The following is a 20951-nucleotide window of genomic DNA, read 5'->3' on the forward strand; positions in this document are numbered from 1 at the left end:
TACAAATAGTCTACAGTGGAAAATCTCAGAAGATACTGATCCTCTCATTCAAAGTCTTAAGATATTGGAGGTGATTTTTAATTTAAAAACTTGTTTTTAAATATGGGGATTTTACAATTAGCATTGTAAGAATCACATTTGCTATGGTATCCTAGACCTCAAGTTGCTGACCTTAGCTAATGTGGTGATCCATACAGTAGATAATTTTCAGTTACATTATTGTAGTCCGCCTAATGGAGCAGATTGGGAACAGACAGACTTGGAATCAATGCAGTAATTCTTAAGTGGGCCTGATAAGCAGACCCATATATTTTATCTATTTGTCATCATAATTCATACATAACTTGAAAGAATCCATTTTCTTACATAAAAGACGTGGAAAGGGGAAAAAACCTTGCCATCCACTCACTTGCTTCACTGCATTTGATTGTATGAAAGTGCTTTCCTAATCCAGGTCATTTGCCATTATTTGAAGTGCAAATCCAGTCATAGTATCTCAGAATTGCAGGCCATTTAAACCATCAAGTTTACCCCCAGCTCATTATAAGTGTATGATTTAAAGTCACCCAAACAGATGTCTCTCTGGCCTCTGCTGGAATATATCCAGTGAAGAGCTACTTACAGTCTCCACAGTTAATTGGTCTCTCCGTTCTTACAGTTAGGAAGCTTTTTCTAATGCTTCAGTTGAAATCTGTCTCCCTGTCATTTAAATCCATTATTGTGCACCTTGAATAGAGGAGCAGGTCTTGGATTTTCCATGTGAACTTTTCAGGTATTTGAAGTATTGTCATTTCCTCAAAGCTAAATCTTTCTGATTCCTTCATAGGAATTTCAGGTCTCCTGCTCTTCACATTTATTCCAGGTTTCTTTATATATCTTGGTGCTCAGAATTAGGCACAGCATTCAAGGCAAATTCAGCCCTTACTTTTCACATCCCAAGGTGAAGTACATAATACACACTCCTGGTGTTTTCTCCACAATAACATCCCTGTGAGGCAGGTTGGGTTAACAGAGAGGGACCAGCCCATAGGCACCTGGCCAGCTTTCATGCTAGAACTCTCTGTCTCCTAGTTTCTTTTTCATAATTATTACTAAACTAGAAATGCCTGCCACTATCTATATGTTTCAGTTTTCTTTCATGTGTGAAAAGCTTTGTCGTTCTCTATTAACTGATAACAAACAAAAAAGGAAGGAAAATAACTTCCGTTTAATATGAATTTCTTTTAATTATGTCACTCATATCTTTCATGAAATCATTACATTTGTCGGGGAGAGTTTTTTTCAGCCAATATTTTACAAAGTATATACTTTCTTAAATTGTAGAAATAATTTTCAGAGATGCTACTGTATAGTATGATACTTTTGCAACTAATATTTATTTATTTATTATTTATTTATTACATTTACTGTATATGCTTCTCACTATCCAAGTGACTGGGTTTATGTATATGTATATACACTGAATTATGTGAATACAGTATAAGTATCTACAGTTAATTACGAGATTCAAACACTTGATCTTATCTGAGAAGATACATTTAAAAATTATTTAAAAGTGGAAAAATTGGCCAAAATGTGCTTGTTTGATAGAGTAGGTACAACACTGATAACAAATCTACATATGTATCTCTGTCTTGTAGCTTTGCTGACAAAATTATGTATAGCCTAGCTCATATATTGTATATGTGGTTTACTTAGTTTCTCCTTTGTGTAGTATGTAAAGTAATACATTATAGCTTAAGGTTATATGTAGGTCGGGCCACTAGACATATTCAACAGATGACTATTAAAAATTTTGGGTTTGCTCAATATGCAGTTACAAAGTTTATCTAAATTTTTGGGGTTCTTTATATTTATGGAGAATCCCAACTTGGAATAACCACCACAACTGTTTCCCAAACAAAATTGGCCAAGTAAAACAAATGAATATAAGCAAAAGCATATTTTTCATTCTACACTGACATCAACTGGGAAATAAACTCTGCGTCAAGTGGAGATCAACCTGCTGACAACTTTGCCATCCAAAAGGTAGAGTAGGGAACTAGAGGGACAACTATACTGGACCTGGTTCTTACTAACTGTGATATAGGGGGTTGAAGTTGCTGGAACTTTGGGGAAGAATGAGCATGTCTTATTGGAATTCAATATAATGCAAACACATAGAACATAATCAGATTAGTGTCTTGGACTTTAAAAAAGCTGATTTTAACAAACTTAGAAAGAACTTAGGAAGGATTCATGGATGAAAATTTAAAGGGGAAAACAATTTAAGAAGCTTGGGAACTCTGAAAAATATGAATATAAAAGTCCAGTCCAGCTCAATACCAGGACGAAAAGAAAAATCCAGGAAGAAACCAGCATTCTTACACAAAGAACTCTTTGATAAACTGAAAGACAAAAAGGATAAGCACAGAAAAATGGAAAGAGGGACACATAACTAAGGCAGAATGCCAATAAATATCCCAAACTTACAAAGGTGAAGTCAGGAAAGCTAAGGCTCAGAATGAAGTAAGATTGGCAATAAATGTCAAAAATAATAAAATGTTTCTTTCAACACATAAAAAATAAGAAAAAAAGTCAAGGAAACAATTGGTCCACTAATGGGAGAAGATGACAAGGAAGTAACAGGAAGTAGATTGAAAGCAGAGCTACTTAATTCATTCTTTTCATCCATCTTCACACAAAAACATAATACAGCCCAATCTATTAAAAAAAATAACTATAAAAGATAGACCAGGAATACAAATTAAAAATAAGGGAGAAAATGGTAAGAGAACACCTGTCCACTCCAGATGAGTTCAAATCACTGAAATCTGATGGATTACATCCCAGAGTTCTGAAGAGCAGTAGACCTGAACTCTCATCATTGAACCATATCTTTCAACAATCCTGGAGCACTGGGGAACTACCAACGACTAGAGAATAGCTGATGTGGTTCCCATCTTCAAAAAAAGGGAAAAAAACAGATCCAGGAAACTACAAACCAATGAGCCTGACCTCAATACCTAGGAAGATCTTGGAAAAGATAATCAGGCAATAGATCTGCGAACACTTAAAAGCAAGCAAAGCTATAACCAGAAGCCAACATGGGTTTGTCAAAAACAGATCACGCCAAACAAATCTTATTTCATTCTTTGAAAAAGTGACTGAATTAGTGGATCAGCAAAATGCCGTGGACATCGTATACCTGGATTTCATAAGGTATTTGACAAAGTAGACACAACCTACTTCTGAAAAAATGTGGGATAGATCAGAGTTCCCCAATCTTTCCAGCTTTGCGGACTGGCAGGATGGAGAGGGGATAGTTCCTCATGAGTCGCAGACACCCATGGCCGCTGCTCACACAAATGGAATGCATATGCATGTGCTCGCCCACTTCTTCTGCAGCCTGGTTCCAAACCACTCACGGCCCAGTAGTGGGTCGGGGGTTGGGGACCCCTGGGATAGACAGCATCACCATCAGATGGATTTGTAGCTGGCTGACAAATCACACTTAACATGTGGTTCACAATGGAACTACATCTACATGGAAGGAAGGAAGCAGTGGGGTATGCCTAGGTTCCATTTTAGGCCCAGTACACTCTAACTTCTTCATAAACAATTTAGATGAGGGAATAGAAGGAGAACTCATCAAATTTGCAGAGAACACTAAACTGGCAGGAATAGCCAAGATCCCAGGAGATAGGCTCAAGATCGAGATGGATCTCAACAGACTTGAACACTGGGCCCTATCTAACAAAATAAATTTCAGTGTAGGGAAAAGTAAGGTTTTATAGTTAGGCAAGAAAAGTCAAATGTACAGATATAGATTAGGTGAAACCTAGCTCAATAGCAGTAACTTAGAGAGATCTTGGAGTCCTAGTGGACAGTCATTTAAATATGAGCCAGCAGTGTGCAGCAGCAACCAAAAAAGACAACGTAATCTTAGGATGCATTAACAGGGATAAAATCAAGATCATGTGAAGTATTAGTACCACTTTATAAAGCCTTATTGAAACCACATTTAGAATGCCACATCCAGTTTTGGTCACCGTATTATAAAAAAGATGTGGAGACTGGAAAGAGTGTAGAAAGCAGCAACAAAGATGATTAGGGGGGCTGGAGGCTAAAACATACAAAGAATGGTTTCTGGAATTTAGTTTGTCTAGTGAAACAAGGGACGCGGTGGCTCAGTGGGTTAGGCTGCTGAGCTTGTCAATCAGATGGTCGGCAGTTTGGCGGGTCGAATCCCGAGTGCCGCGTAACAGAGTGAGCGCCTGTTACTCGTCCCAGCTTCTGCCAACCTAGCAGTTCGAAAGCACGTAAAAATGCAAGTAGAAAAATAGGGACCACTACGGTGGGAAGGTAACAGCGTTCCGTGCGCCTTTGGCGTCTAGTCATGCCGGCCACATGACCACGGAGATGTCCTCAGATAAGCGCTGGCTTTTCGGCTTTGAAACGGAGATGAGCACTGGCTCCTAGAGTTGGAAACGACTAGCACGCATGTGCGGGGTAACCTTTTTTTTAGTCTAGTGAAAAGAAGGACTAGGGGGTGACATGATAGCACTATTCCAATATTAGGGGGACTGCCACAAAGGAGAGGGGGGTCAGCCTATTTTCCAAAGCACCAGAAGGCAAGACAAGAAACAATGGATGGAAACTAAACAGAGAGAGAAACAACCTTGAACTAAGGAGAAATTTCCTATAAGTGAAAACAACTAATGGAAAACCTTGCCCACAAAAGCTGTGGGTGCTCCATCACTGGAGGCTTTTAAGAAGAGACTGGACAGCCACCAGACGGAATGGTATGGGGTCCTCTACTTGTGCAGGGGATTGGACTAGAAGTTCTCCAAGTTCCCTTCCAACTCTGTTAACATGCGGTTATACATAAATATGTATATGCACATTGCATCTTACCCTTAGGTTTTCTGTGGAGCTCCGAGAGATGAAACGTCAGAGATGGGGTCTAGAGAGCAGTTGGAGGTCCAGCTGTTCCGAATCTGACCGATTGCAGTTAAGAAATTTTATAAGTTCTTATCTTGCTGCGATGAGGACGGTGAGGGCTAACTACTTCGCCACCCTCATCGCGTCCGCAGATAATCGCCCGGCCGCCTTGTTTAGGGTGACTCGCTCCCTTCTTAACCAGGAGGTGAGGGAGGATCCCTTGCAAGGACGGGCCGAGGAGTTTAGTCATCATCTGAGGGACAAAATTGCTCAGATCTGGGCCGGTTTGGACTCTGACTGGGTGGAGTCTGACGTGGAGGAAACGGACAGTCCTGACCATGCTATCTGGACTGAGTTTGATCCTGTTTCCTCTGATGATGTGGACAGGATCATGGGGAGGCTGAGCCCCACCACTTGTTTGTTGGATCCGTGCCCCTCCTGGCTGGTTTATGCGGCTCGGGAAGAGACATGAGGCTGGTTCCAGGCAGTAATAACTGCTTCTTTGAAGGAAGGCGTCTTCCCCGCCGCCTTGAAGGAGGCGGTGGTGAGACCCCTCCTCAAAAAGCCTGCCCTGGACCCGGCTGTTTTAAATAACTATCGTCCAGTCTCCAACCTTCGCTTTCTGTCGAAGGTTGTTGAGAGCGTGGTGGCGCATCAGCTTCCTCTGTTCCTGGAGGAAACTGATTATCTGGACCCGTACCAATCGGGTTTCAGGCCCGGTCACAGCATGGAGACGGCACTGGTCGCGCTGGTGAATGATCTCTGGCGGGCTCGGGACAGGGGTTGTTCCTCTGTCCTAGTCCTATTAGATCTCTCAGCGGCTTTCGATACCATCGACCATGGTATCCTACTGCGACGTCTGAGGGGGCTGGGAGTAGGAGGCACCGTTTTACGGTGGTTCTCCTCCTACCTCCTGGGCTGCTCGCAATCGGTGTTGACGAGGGCAGAGATCCACCCCGAGGCCTCTCACTTGTGGAGTCCCTCAGGGGTCGGTTCTCTCGCCCCTCCTGTTCAACATCTATATGAAGCCACTGGGCGAGGTCATTCGTAGTTTCGGGGTGGGGTATCATCAGTACGCTGATGATACCCAACTTTTTCTCTCCACCCCGAACCAACCCAGCGATGCCCTCGCCGTGATGTCCCGTTGCCTGGAGGCGGTCCAGGTCTGGATGGGGAGAAACAGGCTTCGTCTCAATCCTGCCAAGACTGAGTGGCTTTGCGTATCGGCATCTCGGGCTAACCAAACTATTCCACCTTTAATGATGGGGGGTGAGGTGTTACCCCCCGCTGATAGGGCTCGCAACTTGGGCGTCCTCCTGGACTCACAGCTCAATTTTGAAGATCATATAGGAGCCGTGACCAGGGGAGCTTTTGCCCAGGTTCGCCTGGTACACCAGTTGCGACCCTACCTGGACCGAGATGCCCTACGCACAGTCACTCATGCACTCGTGACCTCCCGTTTAGACTACTGCAACACTCTCTACATGGGGCTGCCCTGGAGGACCACTCAGAGGCTTCAACTGGTGCAGAATGCGGCCGCGCGAGTTGTGATGGGGATTTCCCGATACTCCCATGTAACACCTCTACTCCGTGAGCTGCACTGGCTTCCGGTTGCCCTCCGGGTGAGATTCAAGGTGCTGGTGATGACCTATAAAGCCCTAAATGGCTTGGGTCCGGGATATTTAAGGGAACACCTGCTGCCAGCATCAAGTTCCCTTCGTCCAGTGCGCTCGCAGAGGGAGGGTCTTCTCAGGGTGCCGCCGATAAATGATTGCCAGCGGATAACACCCAGAGGGAGAGCCTTTTCTGTGGGTGCGCCTGCCCTCTGGAACCAGCTGCCTGTGGAGCTCAGAACTGCCCCTGACCTACGTTCATTCCGCCGAGACCTGAAGACTTGGCTCTTTGAGCTCTCTGACCCAGGCTGAGAATTTTAACTGGGGTTTTATTTTCAGGGATAATTTAATCTTTTATTTGTCTTTTAACTTGTATTTTGTATTGGTATGATTTTAAAATGCCCCGTAAACCGCCCTGAGTCCTCCGGGAAAGGGCGGTATATAAATCTAATAAAATAAATAAATAAATAATAAAATACTTCAATTTCTGTCATGTACTTACTTTTCCCACACAAGTTACAGAATCCTTTCACCAGTTACCTTCTTGAAATAGACATGCAAAAACCGTTTTATAAATCTAGAATTTCATTTTATGACCGACTAGTCAGGCAAACTAATCCAGCCTTTTTTTAGGACTTTTAGCAATAACAGCAGTTGATTAGTTCAGCTTGCTGCTATACTATTTAAGTAAACTGACTTAAAGCCATCTGTGTGGCTGCAATTTTTAGTTTTGTACATAATAGAAAGGATAAAAGCCTTGAAAATATGTTAGGTTGCAATCCTTGAAAGTATGGTAAATTGCGGTCCATGTAAGCTTTATTGAACACCTGGACTTTAAATGTTGACATTTGGTGGAGCTAGTTTCTGTTTTCTACTTCTGATAATTGCAGAGATGCATTTTAAAGCATGTATGAATCAGTCCTCATGCAGCTGAGTTGTGTAGGTGGTAGTAACTACATTGAGAGAAATGTTATGATTTGAACAGAAATAGAACTTAGGTCAATAAGCAAATAGGCCTTTTAGCATAGGAACATAAAATATAAGCAAAGCAAGTTACATGTACACATAATTTTTTATTACAGCATAACCTCTCCAAACTGTGATTTATAAGCATCCCCAAGTATAAAAATCAGTTTGTAGCTTAGCAAGATAAGACTGCTGAGGACAGAAATGTATTCTTTGTAATCATAGACCTTGAATTGATAAAAACTTTGTCACTAAACAAAAGCTGGGATTATTTTCAGGACTAAACCTGAAGATTTAGTTTCCAGACCCTATAAATATCCATAAATGTACAGTCACATCCTGCTCTTCGTGAGGTAGACCATTTCAATTGTAGTATTCAGTCAGACAGTCAAAGGAAAACAACTACCATCATTTGCCAATTATTCCCAACTTTAAAAAAACAGAGAAAAAGAAGCAGTGAGTAAGCAAATGGTACCGATTCCTTAAATGTATAGCTATTATTTGTCCTGCCCTCTCTTGTTTATTGGTTGGTGTAATTAATTGGATACATTGGTGCTAATTTCTATCAAAATCTATTTTCAGGAATATAAACCAAGGTAAACCAACAGAGACATTTGCTGAAAAATACTTTCCACATGAGTGAACTACAGTGGCAACAAAATGCTTTCTTAACCTCAGAGTTGTACCATTTTTTATTTTTATTATTTTATTTATTTATTAAAATTTATATGTTGCTCATCTCACTGTCATGTGATTCCGCACGGCACAGTTCTCAAACTATTAAAAAGGTAATTTAGTCTTTTCTTAGGGTTTTTTAATTTGAAAAAAAACCCTACAATCGATCCCATTCATGAAACCATATATCCTATCATTTGGAAGTATTTCTTTCTTATTGGATCGTAGTTGTTCTGTAATGTCAGAATTAATCAGTATTTTCTGAACCCTGCTCCTCACTAGTTTGTTCTCAGTCATCTCACTTCCATCCTCCATGGAATTAATTCTTTCAAGGTTCCTAGTTCCCTTCACTCTTGCCCTCAACCCGTTCTCAAAGTAGCTATGAAAAACCCATGTGAATTTTCAAATACTAATTCTTTTTCAGATGCTTCTAACAGTGAGAGCTCATCCTCATGTTCTGTTTGCTGAGGAAGAAATCAGTTTACTATTTTTGAGGGACACATCATCATGATGTCCATCTATTCTTCTGTGTGCTACTAAGGCAGCCTTAAAGCCATCTTATTTATTCCAATTTTCAAGTCGCATTTTCCTTCTTCCAAAAAGGAAGAGATGAACATGGAAGTGACACATTCAGGAACAGCCATCTTCTCGGCTCCATCCCATATTTATTATGAGGCACTTTGCTTCCCACCACCATGAGGAAAATTGGTTTCATGAAGGGAAACAAAGAAAGAATAGTCCAAATATACAATAGCATTGAAAACACTGGTTTGAGCTTTGTGATTTTGTATCTCCAATCAGTACTGCCAAGGCAGCTTTCTTTTCAGAGAGGATTATTTGGCATAGGCTTATAAATCTACTGTTTCTCTGTCAAAGTGTTGCTTTCCAGAAGATTGATAACAACAACAATAACAACAATACAGTTGGAAGGGACTGGAGGTCTTCTAGTCCAGCCCCCTGCTCAGAAACAGTTTCATTGGTGCTGCAAAGTAGAAATCCTCTAGATTACTGCTGGTCAGAATTCTAATCTGATTGCAATGTGCAGTAACTGATCAACCTTTAGATGGCAGTATCTAAGAAATTGTATCATAGAAGTGTAAGGTAAATAATAAAAATTAAGGCTAAATAAATCATCAAGTTTTCGTCCCTCAAATTCATCCCACTTCCTCATCCATTCAGCAGAGTGATTGGTCAGCTGATTCCCCCCCCCCCCCGATCATTGATTCTTGGTAGGAAGAGAAAGAATGACAGAGAATTGGCCAATTTCTGACTTGAAGCTATCCCACATTAAACTCATGTCTGGCTTCATTGCTGAGGCACATTACAGGTGATCCTGTGGGGAACAGAGATCTACCAGTTGTATGCAAATCCAGATGACAATTAGATGAAAGCAAAGAGATACAGATTTTTTTGTAGTCCAGATTTGGAAGCCACAGTATATTCTTGATTAATTTGCTTGATTCCTTTACTTCCTCCTCTCTAATCATTTTAGGTTCAACTACTTTTGGTTATAACATAATGGCATGCTAAAAAAAACAACAGGTACATCTGAAAGATAGACGAATAGGATGGATGAATCCCCTCACATTTTCTGCTTCTATTCTGTTTTAACAACAAATCCCCCCCCAAAAAATGAGAAATGGTGGAGAAAGAAGGGGTAGCCTGAAGAAAATGGATAAAATGAATGAGATGTCATTAAGTATAAAGACAGGTCTTAAAGCATTTTCACTTTACAATAGTGTAGTCTGGGTTAGGTAGCAATCAGAGACCTTATATGGAAATCATAAAATGATTAACGATATAATGTTGGATGATGGACTACTCAAGTCGATGACACTCAACATGCTACTGAGGAAACATTGAGGATCTTTCTGAGTACTAATGGTGTTTATGATGTGACTAGATTAAAGCCTTTGGGACATCTAGTTGGTGATGTTGCTGTACAGGAGAAGAAAATCCAAAGCTACAAAAATAGAATTACAGAAGGAAAGTGAACCTAATTACAAAAACACAAAAGCTCAACATAGTAAGATTAAATGAAACAACTACAAATTGACAATCTTGGGCATCAGCAAATTGAGATCATTGGGATGAAATACTTAGCCAGAAGATCAAATTGTTTATTATTGAAGACATGAAAAACAGTAGAAATGTTGTTGTGTTTTAAGTTAGAAAGGGTATAGCAAGTCCTGACCCTCATTGATAGAGAACCAGAGGAATTATGAAATGGATTTAAAGACATTGTTAAGAATGAATGTGTAAAGAGACTGATGAAAATGAAGAAAAAGCAAACGATGTCAGAACAAACCATGGAAATTGCCAAGAAGAGAAGCTAAACACAAGAAAGACAAATATCTCAGAAAGGAACTTAAAGATTTTCAGAGAATTATTAGAAAAGACAAGACAATGTCTCTAAATAATTAAATATTTAAAAATGTTGGTTAGGACTGAATGATAAGTTTTACAATTTATTGATTAATAAGAGACAAGTTCCAGGAAGAAGAGATACTAGGTATCTCTAGGTATTAAGCAACTGTTGTTTATAATATCTGGAAAGTAGAGGGAATCATTTCTTTTGTCTTTTTTTCCTTCTTTTTCTCTACAATGTTTTTTTCTTTTTTAATTTTTCTTTTTTAATTTTTTTTTCATTGTATTTCTAACCTTAAATGAAATTATTACAAAGAAAATAAAAAAGCAGACCAGGAAGAACATTGATACCTTTGAGCTTTGCTGTTGAATATACCGTGGCAGCCAAGAAAACAAACCACTAAATCATCAAACAGATCAACCCAGCTCTCACTCGACACACAAATGACCAGACTCAAATTATCCTACTTCAGACACACCATGCAGAAACCCAACTCTATAGAAAAGAATATAATGATGAGAAAGTTTAGAAAGAAAAAGAAGAAGATGACAACCAGCAACGTGGATAGACTCAATTTCAGTTCTCCATTGGGAAACTTGAAAGAACTGGTTAGAGGTACATCATCATGGAGAAGATTTCGCTATATGGTTGTTAGGAATCAAAAACAACTTGATGGCATAGTCCATGTGAAAAAGACGATATTCTACCTTTAAGGAACATTACAAGTCTATACCTCCCATAGCTCATCACAACAAAAGCCAAAGAAGAAAATGGAAGAGTAGCATGTTATAAGGACCTGCCTCAATCTCTCTTCCCAAAAAAACAGAACTCCTGGAATAGCTTCATTCCAAAAGGAACTTTTATTAGGAGAAGTTGACAGCAGGCATAAAAGGCAGGATCTGAGAATTTCCCACACAAATCAATAGTTAAGAGAGTAACTGGCAAACCCCACCCAAATAATCCATCTGGTCAGTTCAAATGAGACAATATCCAGGTGTGAACCTGCTGTGGGAACAGGGTTGATAAGATGCTGTTCCTAAGATTGTTAGGCTGTTAGGTCTTCGCGCCTTTTCTTCCGCAGCTAGAGATAAGACAGGTGGCCGGAAGCACATTCCATTCTCACCCTAGGCTGGCAGCAAGGGAAATAGATCAAACAGCAAGCAGATAGAGGAAAGCAGAGAGGATACATTATAGCGCCCATAGCTTTCCCCCTCCCCCAGGAGTATGGCAGAACCCGCAGGAGCCTAGAATAAAGAAATCACCCCTCTCCCAACAACTGGGTTATGACACATGTCTTCTCACAATTCCACATTCCTGGTTGGGACAAAGAAAGAAAATCCTCTCTCTTTTAAGTCATGTAACCTGTAGGATAGAAGAAAAAAAGAAGGGCAACATGTGACCTTCCCTGATGGCTTTCCCATTGCTTATGGGAAGCCAGCAGGAAAGGTTGCAAATTATAATCACGTGACCATGGAATGCTGCAACCATTATAAACAGGAACTGATTGCCAAGCACCCTGATCACGTTCATGGGATCACAGAGGTGCCAGGATGGCTAAACTATGAAGAACAATCCTCATCACTGTTCATTTAGATCTGTCATAACTTTGAATTGCATTTAATCACATGTGCAATTATTCTTTGGCCTCAAAATTTCACTTAATCAAGGATTGGAGTAGAAGCCTTAGAACAGACATGTCAAACACAAGGCTCACGGGCTGGATGTGACCCACGATGGGCCCAGATCCAGCCTGTTGGGCCGGCCCAGCCTGGCCAGGCGCCCCCAGGGCATGCACACAGGTGGTGGTGAGCACACGGGGACTGGCTATGCCCAGCAGGAGCCACAGCCTGCCGACCTCTTAGCTGTCCATCGGTCAGCACACTCCAGGATCCCACAGCCCGCACAACGCAGGTGGGTCTGAGCTGAGGCCACTGGGCCAGCCCACCAAGTGACAGGCAGAGGCACGGAGGGATAAGGCATGGGATTCGGCCTGTCCTGCGCAGCCATGGCTGGTGCAGGCAAGCAAAGGTGCTCAAAGGTGGGTGTGAGCACTGCGGCTGCTAGGCTGGCCTTCCAAGTGACAGGCTGAGGCAGAGGTGTGTGTGTGGGGGGGGGAGGATTGTGATCTGGCCCACCAGAAGCAGCCGCCCATCACGTCCCAGCTGCGGCAGGCACGGGCTAGCAAAGACAGACAGTGGGGCCGCGGCGAGACAGTCCATACTGTCGCCCTCACAGCCACACTTCGGCTCCTGCCTTCTCAGCCCGCCATCCAACTTCATCCTCCAGCTCCACCACACACACAGTATGAGTCTTCCGCCCACCATCACACCCCCGACGGCCCCGGCAAACAGAAAGGGCGGGGAGCCCCCTGTCCCCAAGAGGCAGCTGGGACTCCCCTCCCTGCTCTGCCCGAGCCCGGCCCTGGAGCTGCCCCACATGTGCTCACCGCCCAGGGCCCTGGGCAGCCCATGCTGATGTCCTAGCACCCCCAGTATGGCCTGAGAGAGACGGCAAGGCCCCTCTAGTGGACTAGGCCCCGGCACCCATTCCAGTCCCACTCCCTCTGCCAGAGACCCCTGAATCCCCCCATGAGTGATGTTGAGCCAGCTACGCCCACCCATCCATGCTCACCTGGCCACCCAAGGGCAACCACAATGCTAATGCGGCCATTAGTGAAATTGAGTTTGATACCCCGCCTTAGAATGACACATAGTCTCAACATTTTGTCTCCAATACATTCTCTGCTATTGCCCGAATAGGACTTTCAGGTCTTCTTAAAACGATGCTTGATTTGGAATGAATAGAAATTTACCTGAATAGGAATTCATTTGGTGTGTGTGTGTGTGTGTGTGTGTGTGTAAATGCATGCATGTGTAGCATTCTGAAGCATGTTAGCAACAAGCAAGTTGTAGATCTTCATTCTCCTTCAGGCTGTCACTTTTGTCCTAGGACTGCCCAAAATTGTCTTGATTTATTTCTCACATTCATTACCCTTTTGGAGCAGGAGAAAGTTCAGTAAGCAGCAACATTAAGGTTGACATTTCAAAACTCCTGTTACCAAGCTAAAGAGCATTTTCCCTTTGAAACAAATGTTGCTTCTTACTAATAAGGGAACAGCAATTCATTACCTTGGAGATTTGTTTGGGGGAAGTGCGGGGAGAGGAATGGAAAATTAACCATCCCATGCGTTTACACATTTGAATGTATGCAGTGTACCAGAGGCTGTATTGTAGATAAAAAGGCAAGAATAGGCATGCTAAGTAAACAGAAGAGCATAGTGGACACATATGTTGTGTGCAAACAATATTCTGTCTGCTTCAATGGATTCAATGAACAATAGAGCCATATATAATTCTGGTTTGACTGGGCAGACTCTTAGCTACAATGCTTCAAAGCAGAGGTTGCTGTACTTACCTGCAGCTCAGCAAACATCTATTTAGAAGGGCTTGTTGAAAGCTATTGTGCTTCCCCGCATGTCTTTCTAGGAGCCCACCAAAAATGGCTCAGCTGTTTACCAGGGAGATTTTGCTGCTCTGCAGGGGAATACCTAGGAGCTAGTTTGGCAAGCAGCAAGGGAGCTTAGTTTTGGATTGTGAAAGGATAGCTGGAGGGACAAGGATTACTGTTCTGTTCAGGATCTGGAAGGAAAGGGGATGTGTAGTATTATTGAGCCAAAACTAGCCTCCCCCTGCTTTAAAAGTTTAGATCCTTGTTTTTAGGAGACATAAAAGGGAATTCTTTAAAGTTATGGTTGGAAACTTTCCCATTTTTATGTGAATATGTCTCCTGCTGTTTATGCCTCCACATGAATTAGTATTTGGAGGTAAGGGATATACAAAGCTCCTTCAAGTTTTTTTGAGCATAGCTTTGTAGTTATGATCATAAGTGATATGTAAAGCTGAAAACATTAGAAGTGTAATTTAAGATCATGACTTTAACATAAATGATATGTGGGATTAAAATGAGTCTTGAAAATTACAAATCAGCCATTCCTAACTTCTAATTAATTATTAAGAATTGTGAGTTAAAAGAATACAGCATTTAATTACTTTAAATCACCCTGTGAGTTAGCCTTAGAATTATAGAATCATAGGGTTGGAAGGGACCTTGCAGATCTGCTAATCCAATCCCCTGCTTGAGCAGATCTTATGCCAAATGATTGCCCAATCTCTTCTTGAAAATCTCCAACAATGGAGCATCCACAACTTCAGGAAGCAAGCCGTTCCATTGATTAAGTGTTCTCACTGTCAGAAAATTTCTTACAAGATCATCTTTGTCTCTTTCAAGCCTTTGACAACCAGGAAGTATGATCACAAGGACCACAGCAACCTAAATTAGAACCATGCCCCATCCTTATTCTTTACAGAGCAGATATTGATAGTTGTTTTATGGTTGAAGTCCAAAATATCTTAAGGACCTCTAGGCTCTCAATCCCTAGCCTGTAGCCATTGCAAACTTTTGATCACCAGGAGCTGCATTTGGCAGGAGTGAGGATTATATTGTATTAGACAAAGATGCAAAAGAGTTGTCAATTTCATGTTGTCTCTAGACTTGATGGATACTTTTGAGATTTCCCTTTGTTTTATAAAAACCTATGAAAAGTTTGTATTAGATTTATAGTGTGCATGTTTCCTGCACAGCAACAAGAAGCTGTGCCAATGTTTAGTGCTCAGTTCAGAGGAGAAAATGGAAGCTATACAAAAGAAAACTGGAGCCTCAAATTACCATAATTGGTATATAGGCTGAACCAAAACAAATTAATTTCTGTTTCTGCAATAGAGCTTCCTATCTCCCATTACATTCCATTGCACACAAAATTCAAGAGATTCATTACATCCCCTTGATGTAAAAATTAGGAATGATTATGAATGGGGTAGTACAAAGTTCCTACAAGATTTCAATCATACAAAGAAAAAACATAATTGTCAAGACTGAATCTCTTAAGATGCCTGCTAACTTCTTTCACTACTCAACTTGCCATAGAAATGGGGGAGGAGTAGAAAGCATAGGGAGGAAATGGTATTCTAAGAAGCCATTCATGGACCATGAGAGCCTACAAGAGTGCCAAGGTCTCTAATGCAGGTGTTTGATGGAGGAGTGGACTGTTCCCATAACAAACCAAAGATCTATAATTGGACAACGTGAACACCCAGTAGGTGGGAGTTAAGGGAAGCTATTCTTTCATTAGGCAGATTTTCACGTGGGAAAATCAGAGCTGGTTTTGCTTCTTCAGTTCCAAGATGTGTATTCAATAAAGCTTATCTTTTGACTTCCGGTTGGGATCTCGTGGCGATGCAGACACTTGAGGATGGGGCTCCGTCTCTTGCATCTGGTTTTGCCCTGCTGGGGGACCCTGAAAAGGGTCAAACGTCGCCCCATAGAGGTGGCAAGTGAGGAGGGGATGCTCGTCGATCATGGGGGGGAAGTCCCCCTGTTTGATCTGAGGAAGTCCTCCAACCAGCAGGGGAAAGACTGGCTGCATTCATGTAGCCAGCCCTAAGCTGCGGACTACGGAAGTCAACCAGCACTACCAAGCATTTTTACAGCAACGTGGATGAAACTGGGTGAGACTTGATCCTTTCTTTATGATCTTGAGACTTCTTCCTGAAAAGCCATCCAAAGCATTTCCCCTGATGAAAGAGGGAAAGGGAATTTTTGCCCCACTCCCTCAGAAAAGAAAAGTGGTATATTAATACTTGGGGATACTGGCAAACCTATAAGACTCAACTGGAACTAAAATATATTTACAGATTCAAAATTTGGGGACTAAAAGTTTTTTTAAGACCTTTTTATTTTTATTTCTTCTAAAGAAAAAGACTTGAAAAGTTTAACAATATGTTTTGGATTTAAAAACCAGAAAGTGGCGTTGATAACATCTAGTGGTGAATTACGGCACTACAACTTATTTATGCCTAAAAGCAATCTGGCTTGATAAGATAAGATAACCTTTATTGTCATTTTTTTACTGTGGGTACAATGGCACACATCAAAAATAAAATTTAGTTGCCTGCTCTCAAAGTGAAACACATACATGACACCTAAACATACTATATACAACATATGTATAGGCCCTCACCCCTACATATACATAACAAATATTAAATACTGTCCAACCTGAATATATAATGGAAGGAGGAAGCTTGAGAGTTCACAAGGTTAATGCTGTATGGAATGAAACTATGGCTGAATCTGGATGTTCTGCTACGGATACCACGAAGCCTCCTCCCAGAAGGTAACAAGGAAAACAGGTTGTGAAGAGGATGTGAAGTGTCCCAGATAATCTTACGGACCCTGCTCAAGCAACGCTTCTGTGCTATGTCCTGGATGGGAGGGAGGGAACTGCCAATGATCTTTTCGGCCATCCTCACCACTCTCTGCACCGCCTACCTGTCTGAAGCAGTGATGCTTCCAAACCAGACTGTGATGCTGTATGACAGGATGCTCTTGATCATGCCCCTGTAGAGAGTGGTCAGGACAGGGGAAGGAAGATGTGTTTTCTCATGCGACGCAGAAAGTGCAGGTGCTGCTGTGCCTGCTTCACCAGTTTCTCACTATTGAGTGACCAAGCCAGCCTACTCGTTAGCTGCACACCCAGGAATTTGATGCTGGTAACCATCTCCACAGGTGAATCACTAATGCATAGAGAAGTGTGGCTGTGCCTGCCTTTTCTGAAATAGACAATGATCTGTTTGTTTTTTCTGGTATTTAAAACTAGACTGTTTTCCTTACACCAGTTCACCAACCCCTCAACCTCCTTGCAGTAAGCTTCCACCTTGTCATCATGAATAAGGCCCACTATTGTTGTATCATCTGTGAGCTTCACAATATGGTTGGTGGCAAACCTAGCACAATAGTCATGGGTCAACAGGGTGAACAGCAGCGGACTTAGGACACAGCCCTGAGGAGAATCTGTGCTCAAGAAAATGGTATTAGAGGTATTTGTTCCAACTTGCAAATATTGGGGCCTGTTGGTAAGAAAATCAAGAATCCAGTTGCACAAAGGAGTGTTTAAGTATTTGTATTTAAATTGTGTTTAATTGTTGTTTTATACTTGTTTTAATTTATTGTAATTGTTTTATTTGTATGCTGTCCAGTCACATTTGTGAGATGGGTGGATGTATAAATAAATAAATAAGCAATCAAAAAACCTTTACAGAGACTTTACTTTCCTTTATACCAGAAATACCCAACCAGAAAATTCTGTTACTGTAACTTTACAATAAAAATAGTGTTAGCGCTATTTTTAATTAGTGCTACAATAGTTAGTACTAGTTTTGGTTGCTTGTCTATACCACTCCTGAAAGGCTGATTATCAGTCTTGCGAATTTGAAAGCACTTCTCCCAGCCTTTCCTTTACTTTCTGGACAACTAGGCAGAGTCTCCTGTCGGATGCTTTCCTTGCCCCCATCCCTTCTTGTGGGCTGAGATATCTTTTTTTCTTACCATTATCCAGGCTGCAGCTCTTCATGTTTCTGTGTCTCAAGATGATTCTCATAGCCTGTTACAATATATTTGGGTAGTTGGTATGGTAATAATTCTGCGAGTTACTAACTTCACTTATTTGCAAAGTTACAGGAAGTATTTGTGACATTCCAAAAGTAAGCTGTTTCTCTCATCTTTTCTGCCCGAAACTCCTGACCCGCTAGAGGTCTTGAAATTGAAATGTTGTTACAGAAAGCTCAATAAATTTTTGGAAGTATTCCTTTTGGACTATACAGTATGCTTAAACATAGATATGAACATAGAAAGTCAGGAAATATATGGAATACAGAAGATCATGAAATAAATAACAAAAAAACTAATAAAAGCCATAATATAAGAGAGCCAGTTTGAGCTAGTGGTTAAGGCATGAGGCTAGAAACTGGGAGACCATAAGATCATAGCCATGAAAGCCTGCTGGGTGATCTTGGATACATCGCTTTCTCTTAGCCCAGCTCACCCCACAAAAAGTGGGGGAAGTAGGAGGAGGAATTCATATTAGGTATGTTCGCCACCTTGAGTTATTTATAAAAATGATAATAAACATGGAATATAAAATAAAGAAATAATTCATATGTCAGGAATTTGAAATGAGTTGCTATGCTGGAGGGGTTCAGATTGTCAATGGTTGCCCTCCTTCCTCTCTTATCTAGCCTTATTGCCGTATGGACTTAACCAGTTGCATTCAGTACAGTTATACTGTTCTTTTTCATATTCGGATTTGATTGCGGTTGTTTTTAATACTACTTCCATTTTCTCCCTCTAGGCTCTAATTCTTCATCAGCTTGGCCGGTACAGCTTGGCCGAGAAGATCCTTCGGGATGCTGTCCAGGTGAACTCAACAGCCCATGAGGTTTGGAATGGCCTCGGGGTGGTCCTGCAAGCTCAGGGTAATGATGATGCAGCCACGGAATGTTTCCTGACAGCACTGGAGCTTGAAGCCAGTAGCCCTGTTGTCCCTTTCACCATCATCCCTCGAATCCTTTGAAAGGCAGACTGCTAATCCTGCTTCAGCTGAACTTGAGAATGTGAGGACGCCTATGAGCTAATCTTTCCTTCTGACTCCAAGGGGCAGCTCTTCACCCTGAGAGGTAACAAATACAACTGCAGGCAATCTGCTCATTTCTGTCGGGTGTCCAACACGGGGAAACAATATAGGATCTTAATCAGTGAAGAAAAATTGGAAAAGAGAAGGAAATAAATACACATGCACACTTTAAGCCACCATGTACGTATTGTCTACATTTTTTGCCACATAGTCATTTCTAAACCTGATGCTTATTGTTCAAATGGATATTGTGCCATATTTTGTTAGGTGACATCAGAGTGTTATGTAAAAACTCTAAATAGAATCAGTAATAGATAATAGATTCAAGTTAAAATTCAGTGGCAGAGCAAGCCTATTTTTAACCAAGCCTGTCAAAGACCTGTTCTCTTCATGGCTTTCAACCTCTCTGGAGCTCAGAATCAAAATGTGAAATTTGCTGTGTTCCATCTTCTATGGTAGTCCAGCCCAGCAAATCAGCTGAAAGGTTGTTTTGAGTTGTTAATAGCTGTGATGTGTAGCTAATTGTTATTTCTTGTATTTAGAAGAAAGGTTGTGTACAAGAATATATTTTACCAGCGTATGCCTGTTGAAAAAAAAAGAAATGAAAATATTAGTTATTTAAGTTTAACTTTTTTATGTGAATCCAGAGTTTATTTATCAATGGAAATATGTAAAAAAGATGCTACAAATAGAATATTTACCGACATTCCTTATGAAGTATACACTACCTTGGCTCAATGGAAAGATTATGTTAATAATAAAATGATTTTTGAATGCATACAATGCTTGTTATTTTTATTTGATAGCTGGATGAAAATAATTAGAACTGACTCATGACATGGCCAAATTACATGCATTTCAGTTGAACTACTATTATGTATAAGTATATTAAGCAATAATACATTATATATTTATTATTCATTAATGCTAATTAATTGATTAAATCATTAAAGGCAAATATCTTTGATACAACTCCTAAAGCAGCTGTATTTGGTTCAGTCATGGAATCCTGAAAAAAGATTCATATTTTAATGAATAATATTAATGTATGCCAAAGCCACATCTTTGAATCATTTTTATACGCGCATAACTATAATATATACAGCATTCTGATTTTATATTCTTACTATTAATTAGGTGTTTATCAATTTACTAAGTATATTTATTATTACTATATAATGTGTACGTATACATAGTGTACATTTCTCACGTTTTGGGGAGATATTTTGTATCAGCAATATTAGCTGGAGTTATCTCACTGCCTGAAATGTATATATTTGTTTGTTTTCATTTATATCCTGCTAGAATCCAGATCTTCCTTTATCAGTTAAGGCTGCCATTGGCATATCAGCCAAAGCTGGGCAAAGGACCTTCTAACTTCAGCTTCCTCCTGCTTCTAGAACAGGAGCCATGAATGCAGAAGGTCTCCCTAAGCACGAACCTGCTGCTTTACATGCAGGCTGTGCAGACTAACACTCCATTGATCGACAACCATGAATAAATAGCAACTCCATATTGCTTGAGTCAACTTCAGCGTGTTCTCTCACATTGAGACTTTACAGCCTGCAGGCACCAGGATAAGACTTCAACACACAGCCCCTGTAGTCTAGAGTGGTGATATACATCTGGATATCATCAGCATATTAATGATACTGCACCTCAAACTGTAGAAACGGGATGGGGTGGGGAGGATAGAGCCTAATGGCAACCTATGGTCATAAGTCATTGGTCCAGACTTCCCCCTTTAAATAGACTGAATTTTCCCCCTTTAAGAAGAGCAGAACTCTATTGTAAACTAGCATTCCCAATTCCTAACCTCTGCAAGTAGCCCAGTATGATACATGGCCAATCTTACCAAAAGCTGTCAAGAGATCCAAAA

The 20951-nt window shown here is 40.9% G+C and overlaps 1 protein-coding gene across 5 annotated transcripts in view; it reads left to right on the forward strand.

Moving 5' to 3' along the window:
• TTC7B (tetratricopeptide repeat domain 7B) overlaps positions 1-20951 on the forward strand; it is a 140746-nt gene that overhangs the window by 98661 nt on the left and 21134 nt on the right. For 4 of the 5 annotated variants that reach the window (XM_081322139.1, XM_081322136.1, XM_081322137.1 and 1 more), the window contains one exon: positions 18791-19849. In XM_081322139.1, the coding sequence (XP_081178265.1) occupies positions 18791-19012 (222 nt within the window). In that variant the 3' untranslated portion in view covers positions 19013-19849. Of the gene's footprint in view, positions 1-18790; positions 19850-20951 lie in introns of those variants that run through there. The other variant, XR_014025724.1, reaches the window with a different exon arrangement.

Source organism: Vipera berus, assembly GCF_964194415.1.
Source record: "Vipera berus genome assembly, chromosome: 1".
In the NCBI taxonomy this organism is placed as follows: domain Eukaryota; kingdom Metazoa; phylum Chordata; class Lepidosauria; order Squamata; family Viperidae; genus Vipera; species Vipera berus.